The 12796-nt window shown below is 39.3% G+C and overlaps 1 protein-coding gene across 1 annotated transcript; it reads right to left on the bottom strand.

Annotated features, from left to right (window-relative positions):
• Positions 1 to 2635: 2635 nt before the first annotated feature.
• On the bottom strand, positions 2636 to 12440 carry apoe (apolipoprotein E). Its single transcript, XM_062962639.1, has 4 exons — positions 12298 to 12440; positions 10211 to 10266; positions 6916 to 7066; positions 2636 to 4939 (listed from the first exon to the last, which is right to left on the bottom strand). The coding sequence occupies exons 2-4, from the start codon at positions 10251 to 10253 to the stop codon at positions 4309 to 4311; spliced, it is 825 nt and encodes a 274-aa protein (XP_062818709.1). The 5' UTR covers positions 10254 to 10266; positions 12298 to 12440; the 3' UTR covers positions 2636 to 4308.
• Positions 12441 to 12796: the final 356 nt, after the last annotated feature.

The following is a 12796-nucleotide window of genomic DNA, read 5'->3' as shown; positions in this document are numbered from 1 at the left end:
TCTTGTCCCTATTATTATTATTATTATTATTATTATTATTATTATTATTATTATTATTATTATTATTGTATAGTTGCTTTACTTTTCCTTTCTGAATGTGGATGACCCTGTGGCCTGTTATGAATTTGTTTGTGTGTACATAACACACACAGAGCTCTTTAAAAGACCGTAGTTGGGCCAAAATGCAGCAAATGGAGGGGGAAAAAAACCCCAAAGACAAGGCCTCCAAAGTCTTCTCTGTTCTAAGATGGGATTTCTCTGCTTTCTTTGCCTTTTCTCCCCCTCCTTCATTCCATCTCCAAAGAACAAACCGTTCCAAATGTTCCCAGTTTGAACTGGCAAGACCCTTCATCCGGACGGATGGGAAAAAAAGGGAAGAAAAACCCACCCGAGACACACAAAACGCACAGAAAGACACACAACTGGCCCCGGGGTTATTCCCGTTCACAGCAGCAACAAAAAAGAGATGTTTGTCCCAAAGATGTGAGCGCCGAGCCTCTTTCTTTCTCTCTCTTCTTCTTCCAGACGCCCAAAGGATGAACTCCAGTAACCTCGGCTGGGAAGAGGCCTTTGATGCACACACACACACACACACACACACACACACACACAGCATTTTATTAAGAAATCCTTGTTTTTCCACTGAAAAACTCAATGTCCCTCAAGGCTTTCTATGCAGGGAACCTTCTCTCTGTCTCTTTCTCCCTTCCTTTCTTTCTTCCAATCTTTTCAATTTTTCTCTTTCTTCTTCCTTTTCCTTCCTTCTTCCTATCTTCTTTCTTTCTCCTCCCTCCTTCCCTTCCTTCCTTTTTCCTTCCTTCCAATCTTTTAATAATAATAATAATAATAATAACAACAACAACAACAACAACAACAACAACAACAACAACAACAACAATACGAGTACCGGATATAGAAGGCCAAAAAGACATTGCTACCCTGAGTAAAGCTGGCTCATTGAAATGGTTCAGCCATTTTAAACATACTTTCCAAACAGCCAGGTATCTAAAGACAAAAATGCCTAAACACCTCCAGAAGGTATTTACCAGAGCTCGATTTGAGCAGCTGGATACAATAGTCATACACGGAAGGTTTAATCAAGTTCCAGACAACGAACAATTTTGTATTTGTGGAGCATCAGAGGTGGAGGATATCGCACATGTCCTGTTCGGCTGTGAATTGTATAAAAAGAGAGAGATCAATGCCTCAGGCCATACATTATTCACAAAACACACTGGGACCCACATATTAAAATTTCATTTTTGTTGGCTGGCCAGAATCCTAAAATAACACCCAAAACAGCCCTTTTCCTATTCAAAGCAACACAGCTGAGGATTGCATATTTGGAATCAATTGGGGTAAACTGTGGAGGTGATGCAGATATTTGACCTGAACGGGGTCTTGTTAACAGCTTGTTCATTTTAACTTGTTTTTTACTGTGGGTTGTATGTTGTATGTATGTCGATGTGTTAAATGTTTTGATACGGCCAATGGGCTAATCCATAAAATGTGATTTGATTTGAACAACAACAACAACAACAACAACAACAACAACAACAACAAAACTTTATTTTTCTATCCTGCCACCATCTCCCCGAAGGGACTCGGGGCAGCTAACATGGGACCAAGCCTAAAACAGAAACAAAATGTGACAAGTTAAAACCAATATAAATAACTAAAAACAGTATCTTTTTTTGTTTCTTCCTTTCTTCTTCCTTCCTCCCTCCCTTTCTTTCTTTTTCCTTCCTTTCTTTCTGTCTTTTTTCTTTTTTCCTTTCTCCTTGCTTTCTTCCTTTTTCCTTCCTTCCTTCCAGTCATTTCCCTTTTTCCTTCCTTCTTCCTTCTTCCTTCCTTTCTTTCTTCCTCTTTTCTCCCTTCCTTCCTTCCTTCCTTCCTTCCTTCCTTCCTTCCTTCCTTCCTTCCTTCCTTCCTTCCTTCCTTCCTTCCTTCCTTCTCTTCTCATCTCCTCCCTTCTTTCCTTCTCTTTCTTTTCTTCTCTCTTTTTCTCCTTCCTTCTATTCTCTCATCTCTGTCCTTTTTTCATTCTCTTCTCCCCTTTCTTTCTTTTCTTCCTTCATTCTTTCTCTTCCTTCATTCTTTCTCTTCCTTCCTTCCTTCCTTCCTTCCTTCCTTCCTTCCTTCCTTCCTTCCTTCCTTCCTTCCTTCCTTCCTTCCTTCCTTCCTTCCTCACCAGATGTGGAAAATCACCAGCGCCTTGTATTAACCTTTGGATGAAGAGAGTCTATGTTATCTATCTTATGTCGGCCGTTGAAACGTTGCGCATGGAAAATCCCCGGGGTCATGGTGACCCTCCCTTTGTGATCTGTGGGATTTGTAGTTGGCTAAGAGCCACAAAGGAAAGATATGGGCACTGGTTTTGTTCCTGGGTTAGAAATCTCATTTCGTACAAACTTGGGGAAAGTTTATTAAACGGCACAAACTCCTTTTGCAGCCCCTCCTGCTATGGCACATTTTGCTCCAGTTTTCCAATGGATATCTCATAGAGTCTCACCCAATTTGACGTAGTTTATGCCACAAAAACTCCTTTCAATGCAAGAAATGATACTTTCAAACCAGGAATTGCAATGCAGCGGAGCAGCAGATGCGACACAAGGCGCACAAGAGAGAGAGAGAGATAAACCAAAGTATATTTTATTGTTACAGATCCAAAAAGAGAGAGAGGGCGGGATGTTCAAAGAAATCTTGCACGAAGGTTACAAAAAATGTGCAGGATGTTAATTCGCCACAACGGCTGCCCTTTGGCTAAGGAGAAGACGTGGGGAAACGATAGACTCTCAGTTAACCGGCATTTAAACGATGATTTCTTTGACTATTTTTCCTACTTGTTGCTTGAGCGTTCCGGTTAACCAAGAGTCTACCATATTACGAAAAGCAGCTTTGTTAAAACAGATTGTGTTTTAATATTTATTTAAGGTATTATTTCTTCAATTATTATTTTGTTGCCGGTTGTTTGAGAGTCCCGGTTAGCTGAGAGTCTCCTGTATTGTGTTTGTAGTTAGTACATGGCATGGCGCATTGAAGCACGTCTGGAGGTCATCTTGGCTTTTGCTGGTTAACTGAGAACTCTGGGTAACTGGGAGCTCTAGTTAACAGAGAGTTCCAGTTACTTGGCAGTTCTGGTGAACTGATAATTGTGGTTAATTGAGAGCTCTGGTTAACTGAAACTTCTGGTTATCAGGAAGTTTTGGTTAACTGAGAGTCCCAGTTAACTGAGAGTTCCGGTTAACTGGCAGTATCGAATTAACTGAGTGTTCCGGTTGACTGAGATTACTAGAAGGTTCTAGTTAACTGAGAGGATTCTGGTTACCTGAGATTTCCAGTTAACTGAGTGTCCTGGTTAACTTAGACTTCTGGTTACCAGAGTGTGTTCTGTTTAACTGAGAGTTTCATTTAACCAAGAGTCCCAGTTAACCGAGAGCTCTGATTAACTGAAACTTTTGGTTAAGTGAGACTTCTGGTTGTCAGAGAGAGTTCTGGCTAACTGAGAATACCGGTTAATGGAGAGCTGTGGTTAACTGGGATTTCTGGTTACCCAAGAGAGTTCTGGCTAACTGAAAGTGTTCTGGTTACCAGAGTGTTATGGTTAACTGAGAGTCCCAGTTAATTGAGTGCCCTGGCTAACTGAGACTTCTGGTTAACTGAGAGTCCAGTTCTGGTTAACTGAGACTTTTGGTTAATTGTGATTTCTGCTTGTCCAATGGATTTCTGGCTAACTGAAAGTGTTCTGGTTACCAGAGTGTTCTGGTTGACTGAGAGTTACAGTTAATCGAGAGCCCTGGCTAACGGAGACTTCTGGTTAACTGAGAGTACGGTTTTGGTTAACGGAGACTTCTGGTTAACTGAGAGTACCATTTTGGTTAACTGAGACTTCTAATTAATTGCGATTTCTGCTTGTGCAAGAGTGTTCTGACTAACTGAGATTCCCAGTTAATTGGGAGCCCTGGCTAACTGAGACTTCTGGTTAACTGAGAGTCCCATTTTGGTTAACTGAGACTCCTGGTTAACTGAGGGTCCCGTTCTGGTTAACTGAGACTTTTGGTTAATTGCGATTTCTGCTTGTCCAGTGGAGTTCTGGCTAACTGAGATTCCCAGTTAAGGGATAATTCCGGTTAAGTGAGAGTTCTGGTTAAGGGAGAGTCTGCTGTGGTGGGTGTGTGTGTGAGGAGGGTGCCAGGTAGGAGGAGAGAGCGAGTGAGCGAGGGAGCGTGGGGTTAGTGCCAAGGAGTCCCGGAGGGCCAGGCCGGCTTCCTTCCGTGCGCATGTGCAGGCACATGCCTTGTGCCTGGCTCAGGCCTGGAGGGCCTTGACCTTCTCAACCAGGGCCTGGACCTGGGAGGAGACGTCCTCCAGGAAGGGGGCGAACCACTGGCGCAGGGCCTGGGCGGCCTGGTCGAAGGAGCCCTGCACCTCCTGGGCCCTCTGGCGCAGCTGCTCGTGGAGCTCGGCGGCGCGCCCGCTCAGCTGCTGGTGCACCATGCTGCCCTGCTCGCCCACGGCCTGGCCCAGGGCCTGCAGCCGCTGCTGCCCGCGCTCCCGCAGGGTGGCCAGGTAGGGCTCCAGGCCCTGGCGCACGGCCTCCACCTTCTCGTCGGTGCTGGCGCGCACCTCCCGGGCGTACTCGGCCATCTTGCGGCGCAGCTCCTCCGTGTCCTTGGCCAGGCGCTTCTTCAGCTTGCGCAGGAAGAGCCCCAGCTGGGAGCGCACTACCTCCAGGTTGTGGTCCAGCATCAGCCGGGCGTCGCTGGTGTACTGCACGAGCTTGCCCTTGGTCTCCTCCATGTCCGAGCGCAGCTTCTCCGACAAGGCCGACACCTCGCTGCTCAGGCGCTGCTGCGCGTCCTGCGCATACGGGCCAAACTTGGAGCGCAGGTCCTCCGTGTACTGGTCCAGCTCCGCCATGGTGTCCGTGATGAGGCCGCTGCAGAGAAACAACATAATAATAATAATAATAATCATCATCATCATCATTCACTGCACCCTCGCAGTGATATTGACCGGCTATATCTGCCTAGAAGATCAGGGGGCAGAGGACTCTTACAAGTCAAACAAGCAGACAAAGAAGAAGAACATGCCCTGGCAGAATATGGAAAGCAAAGTGAAGAACCTGCTTTGATTGAAGTCAAAAACCAGAAACTCCTCAAAGCACAACAGACAAAAATCAGTACAAGAAAACCGCACTACAAACTAGAGCTGACAGCTGGCACAACAAAACACTGCATGGAATGTTCCTTGACAAAATTGAAGGAAAAGCTGACAAGGAGAAGACCTGGCTCTGGCTCACAAATGGGACCCTGAAGAAGGAGACAGAAGGCCTGATCCTTGCAGCCCAGGAGCAAGACATCAGGACAAAGGCCATTCAGGCCAAGATCGAAAAATCAGCTGTTGACCCAAAATGCAGACTCTGCAAGGAAACCGATGAAACCATGGATCATATCCTCAGCTGCTGTAAGAAAATCGCACAGACAGACTACAAACAGAGGCACAACCAGGCTGCAATAAATCACTCTGACCATGAGGTCATGAGTTCGAGGCCAGCCCGTGGCGGGGTGAGCATCCATCAATTAAAAATAAAAAATAGTCCCTGCTCGTTGCTGACCTAGCAACCTGAAAGATAGTTGCATCTATCAAGTAGGAAATAAGTTACCACTTATAAAAGTGGGGAGGCAGGTTTAACTAATTTACGACCTGGAATGAGGAAGTGCCGTCAGAGTGGATGATGAAGCAGCTGCTCCCCCCGGTGGCCAGAATCGAACATCCCCTCAGGAGAAGGTTAAATTGCCTCTGTGTCTGTCTGTCTCTGTCTCGGTTCGATGGGCATTGAATGTTTGCCCTATATGTACATAATGTGATCCGTCCTGAGTCCCCTTCGGGGTGAGAAAGAAGGGTGGAATATAAATGCTGTAAATAAGTAAATAAATAAACAATGTGGCCCAAATGATTCATTGGAACTTATGCCTCAAGTACCACCTCCCAGCAGTAAAGAACTGGTGGGATCACAAACCTGGTGGGATCCCACATACCCGGGACCCCTGTAGACTTGGGACTTCATTTGGACTTTACTTTCGAAGACTTTTTTGAGAGTGGCGCTCCATCATTAATTTTTATGGAAGATATTTTCATTGACTATGTATCCCTGAAGCCTATATACATTGGAACCAATATCAGACTTGGATAACTTTTGTGTTAGAGCTGTTGCTCCTTTTCATTTTGTCTGGTAGTGCCAAATTGAGCTTTGTACGGGGAACTTTAATAATATTATATGTTACTAGCTGTGCCCGGCCACGTGTTGCTGTGGCAAAGTGGTGGTGGTATTGGTTAAAAATTGTTGTGTAATTTTTAGTTGACTTTATTTGCATTTTTTAATTAATTTTATTGTAAGTTATATTTTTATTTATTATATTTTATTATTTTCTTGTATTGTTTTTAGTTATTTTCTGTTATTATAGTATTTTATTGTATTAATTTTTTAGTGTTTTTTATTATTTTTTATTGGGTTGCTAGGAGACCAAGTTGGAGGAACTTAGCCTTCTAACTGGCAGCAATTGGATAAAAGCAATTATTCCTCTCTCTCTAATTAGGACTTTATTTTTCTTTTCTTTTTGTTGTATCAACCTAGAGGCGTGGATGATGGGTTGTGTTGTCAAATTTCGAGGTTGAGGGGCCTGTAGTTTTGTTGTTTTGTGGGTCGCCGTGATGCCATCACTCTTTTATATATATATAGATTTGGACATATTTTCTTTGTACATAGACTATCTTGTGTTTGTGTAGATACTTTACAAGCATTCTGGGATTTTGTATAGTACAATGTGATCCGCCCTGAGTCCCCTTCGGGGTGAGAAAGGAGGGCAGGATATAAAATACTGTAAGTAAATAAATAAAAGCAAAGGGACTCACTCCAGTTCCTTGCTAAGCTGGGAACTCTTGATCTGAGCCGTGACATCGTCGGCCGCGTTTCCCACTTGGGAGACGTAGTCCCAAAAGGATTCCACGGTTTCCTCCCATTTGGTTTTGGCCTCGTCTTGGATCAGCGGGTTGGCCCAGGAGCCTGGATGGGAAAGAGAAGAAAGGAGCAAGGCTCAGGGATCAAGCCGGGATTACAGGATGCTGCACAATTTCTGATCCCTTGAATGGATTTCTGATCCATTTCCTCATTGGTTCTTTCATTAAAAAACATGGGAAAAGTTTAGGAAACTGCCAAAACTTGGCACATCATAGCAGCACATTTTGCGCTAGTTTTGCAATGAATATCTCATCGTGTTGTCGAAGGCTTTCATGGCCGGAATCACTGGGTTGCTGTGACTTCTCTGAGCTGTCTGGCCAAGTTCCAGAAGCACTCTCTCCTGACATTTTGCCCACATCTATGGCAGACGTTGGAAACTTGGCAAGTTGGGTTTATATATACCGTATATACTCGAGTATAAGCCTAGTTGTTCAGACTGAAAAAGCCTCCCTCGGCTTATACTTGGGTGAGGGTCCTGGTTGGCTTATACTTGGGTCAGCTTATACTCGAGAATATATGGTACATTTATTAATTTTCTCTATTATTATTGGAATTATTACATTTACTATTTTTCTCTATTATTGTTACTATTACATTTATTTTACTCCATTTTTATTACAGTAGAGTCTCACTTTTACCTATGGATATAGATATGGATTTGGATATAGATAGAGATTTGGATATAGATATGGATATGGATTTGGATATAGACATAGATATGAATATAGATATGGATATAGATATGGATTTGGATATGGATATGGATATAGATATGGATATAGATATGGATTTGGATATAAATATGGATATAGATATAGATATGGATATAGATATGGATTTGGATATAGATAGAGATTTGGATATAGATATGGATATGAATTTGGATATAGACATAGATATGAATATAGATATGGATATAGATATGGATTTGGATATGGATATGGATATAGATATGGATATAGATATGGATTTGGATATAAATATGGATATAGATATAGATATGGATATAGATATGGATTTGGATATAGATATAGATTTGGATATAGATATGGATATGGATTTGGATATAGACATAGATATGAATATAGATATGGATATAGATATGGATTTGGATATGGATATGGATATAGATATGGATATAGATATGGATTTGGATATAAATATGGATATAGATATAGATATGGATATAGATATGGATTTGGATATAGATAGAGATTTGGATATAGATATGGATATGGATTTGGATATAGACATAGATATGAATATAGATATGGATATAGATATGGATATGGATATAGATATGGATATAGATATGGATTTGGATATAAATATGGATATAGATATAGATATGGATATAGATATGGATTTGGATATAGATAGAGATTTGGATATAGATATGGATATGAATTTGGATATAGATATGAATTTGGATATGGATATGGATATAGATATGGATATAGATATAAATATGAATATAGACATAGATATGGATATAGATATGGATTTGGATATAGATATAGATATAAATTTGGATATGGATATAGATATGGATATAGATATAAATATCAATATAGATATAGATATGGATTTAGATATTAATTTGGATATGGATATGAATATAGATATGGATTTGGATATGGATATAAATATGAATATAGATATAGATTTGGATATAGATATGGATTTGGATATGGATATAGATATGGATATAGATATAAATATGAATATAGATATAGATATGAATATAGATATGGATTTGGATATGGATATAGATATGGATATAGATATAGCTATGAATATAGATATGGATTTGGATATGGATATGGATATATATATGGATATAGATATAAATATGAATATAGATATAGATATGGATATAGATATGGATTTGGATATGGATATGGATATAGATATGGATATAGATATGGATTTGGATATAAATATGGATATAGATATAGATATGGATATAGATATGGATTTGGATATAGATAGAGATTTGGATATAGATATGGATATGGATTTGGATATAGACATAGATATGAATATAGATATGGATATAGATATGGATATGGATATAGATATGGATATAGATATGGATTTGGATATAAATATGGATATAGATATAGATATGGATATAGATATGGATTTGGATATAGAGATTTGGATATAGATATGGATATGAATTTGGATATAGATATGAATTTGGATATGGATATGGATATAGATATGGATATAGATATAAATATGAATATAGACATAGATATGGATATAGATATGGATTTGGATATAGATATAGATATAAATTTGGATATGGATATAGATATGGATATAGATATAAATATCAATATAGATATAGATATGGATTTAGATATTAATTTGGATATGGATATGAATATAGATATGGATTTGGATATGGATATAAATATGAATATAGATATAGATTTGGATATAGATATGGATTTGGATATGGATATAGATATGGATATAGATATAAATATGAATATAGATATAGATATGAATATAGATATGGATTTGGATATGGATATAGATATGGATATAGATATAGCTATGAATATAGATATGGATTTGGATATGGATATGGATATATATATGGATATAGATATAAATATGAATATAGATATAGATATGGATATAGATATGGATTTGGATATGGATATAGATATAAATACAGATATGAATATAGATATGAATATAGATATGGATATAGATATAGATATGGATATAGATAAAGGTTTGGATATAGATATGGATTTGGATATGGACATAGACATAGATATGGATATAGATATGGATTTGGATATGGATATAGATATGGATATAGATATATGCCCCACTTGCCGCATTTCCAACAGACCTCTGAGGATGCCTGCCATAGATGTGGGTGAAACTTCAGGAGAGAATGCTTCTAGAATATGGCCAGACATCCCGGAAAGCTCACAGCAAAAATATCTCGCATCATTGAGTCTCCACTTATTCAACATAGTTTGTGCCACAAAAGCAAAGCTTCTGCAGTAGAACAACTGCTTTCAAAGTCAGGACCGCACAATTAAGCAGGAAATAACACTTTCAAACCAGGAACAGATTTTTTCCGAATTGTGTTACACAGTGTTATCAGTGAAGGAGTCTATTTTGGAGTGTCTTTATATCAATGTATGGCAATATACTCACTGCTCAGCAGCACGGCTGCGAAAAACAGGGCCAAAGACTTCATGGTGACTGTTCAGCTGCATTTGGGAAAGAAATGGGAAAAATAAATTGAGTCAAAGGCTGGGATAAAAGGAAAAACTCATCCGAAGAGGGCAAGGGTGCACCTACACTGTGGAGTTAATGCAGTTTTGCACCACTTTAAGCATCATGGCTCAATGCTATGGAAGAATGGTATTTGTAGTTTGGGGAAGCACCTGAACTTTAGCAAAGAAGGATAGACATTGGAAAACGATGACTCCCCGGAAACAGCATTACTGTATTAACAGCTTCAAAGCCTGGCTGTTTCCTGCCTGGGGGAATCCTTTGTCGGGAGGTGTTAGCTGGCCCTGATTGTTTCATTGTTTATTTATTTATTTTATTTATTTGCATCACTTTTGCCCCACCCTTCTCACCCGGAGGGACTCAGGGCGGCTTACAACAGTCGGCAATTATATTGCCCAAAATACATTCAACAAAACAGTAACGGAATCCGTAAACAATAAAACAGTACCGCATTAATTAAAACTCTAATTAAACACTCTGTTAAACCGTGAATTATAAAATTTAAAATGCATATATACTTAAGTTTGTCCACATGCCTGGATTTCCCCTGTTTTTTTTTAGTGTTGATATTTATTTAGCTAACACCTACCAACAAAGGGTGCCCCCAGGCAGGAAGCAAACAGGCTTCGAAGCTGAAAGGCCATTCAATGTGAGTCAAGGTGGCCAATGGCAACATTCACACTTGCCTCAGACAGACAAAAGTTCTTTTTTTCTCCCACCCTGGGCATCATTACACAGAGATATATACAAAACCCACTTGCCTAGTTTCCAACTAGGCAAACGTCAGGAGAGAATGCTGCTGGAACATGGCCAGACAGCCCAGAAAACTCACAGCAACCCTGTGAGGCTATGAAAGCCTTCGACAACACAAGGCTAAAGACATTGTAAAAGGATGACTCCCATTCCCAGGAATAATAATAATAATAATAATAATAATAATAATAATTATTATTATTATTATTATTATTATTATTATTATTATATTATATTTTAATGCTATTATGGATATATATAATTATTATATTGTAATACTATTATATATATTGTATTACAGTATAGCCTCACTTATCCAACATAAACGGGCCAGCAGAACGTTGGATAAGCGAATATGTTGGATAATAAGGAGGGATTAAGGAAAAACCTATTAAACATCAAATTAGGTTATGATTTTACAAATTAAGCACCAAAACATCATGTTATACAACAAATTTGACAGAAAAAGTAGTTCAATACGCACGAATGCTATTACTGTATTTACGAATTTAGCACCAAAATAAATTGAAAACATTGACTACAAAAATGCGTTGGATAATCCAGAATGTTGGATAAGTGAGACTCTACTGTACTTGTATTTTATTATATTTCAATACCATTATTTGTATTATATTTTAATACTATTATAATATAATACCCTTAGTTATCTATTATATTTTAATATTATCACTTATATTTTATTATATAAATGTAGTAAATAAATAAATAAATATTATATTGTTATATTTTAATACTATTACTTACCTAATATGTCTCAGTTGTTATATTTTAACCTTATGAGACCCAAAGTGGATCACAACATTTTTTTTAAAAAGCCATGCAATTCACAATCGACTATGTATATATATTAAAATAATAGAATTAAAGATACACAACATTGATTCAAAGCAGAGCAGACCAGGCATGGGCAAACTTGGGCCCTCCAGGTGTTTTGGACTACAACTCCCACAATCCCTAACAGCCGGTAGGCTGTTAGGGATTGTGGGAGTTGTAGTCCAAAACACCTGGAGGGCCCAAGTTTGCCCGTGCCTGGTATAGAAGCAAAGAATCAATCCCAGACTTAACCATTGGACCCCAAAAAGCTTCCCATTAAACCCATTAAACTCCTGAACCCAATCTGCATCCAATGCTGGAATTTTAAAAAAATTCCAGACAATGAATTTAACTCAATTCAATTATGGACTTGTTTGGAACAAGACCGGTTTCCAGCTCTCCATCATTCCCTCCTTTACCTTTCTCCTTGCTGCTGGACCCCAGGGAAATTGTGTCCGGACAGTCCAAGAGTCCAGATTTAAATAGCTGGCCCAGCTGGACTGGAAGGAGGGAAAGGGAAGAAAGGAAGGAGGGAGGGAAGGAGGCGGGACCGGCAAAGTCAGCAGCTGGAGAGCCAAGGAAAAAGTGCCAAAGTGGTGACCCCGGGGACAAAGGTCCGGCTCCAGCATCACACGCTACTGCAAAAGTCTTAACCCTGAGATCACCGGAGGAGGACAAAAGAACCAGTCATCCATCCATCCATCCATTCATTAGAGATGTGCACGAAAAAAATTTCCGTCGTTTCCTTCGTGCTATCATTTCGTCTACACAAAACGAATGGTGAAATTTTCATAGGAAACGAGAGGCAGCACGAAAACGAAAGCCGCAGTCATCGTGCTTGCTCGCGTTTTCCTTTCGTACTGACAGAGAGCTGCTTTCCCAATAATAATAATAATAATAATAATAATAATAATAATA

This window comes from Anolis carolinensis, unplaced genomic scaffold, assembly GCF_035594765.1.
Source record: "Anolis carolinensis isolate JA03-04 unplaced genomic scaffold, rAnoCar3.1.pri scaffold_10, whole genome shotgun sequence".
Taxonomy (NCBI): Eukaryota; Metazoa; Chordata; class Lepidosauria; order Squamata; family Dactyloidae; genus Anolis; species Anolis carolinensis.
This window is presented reverse-complemented; position numbering and strand designations above follow the sequence as displayed.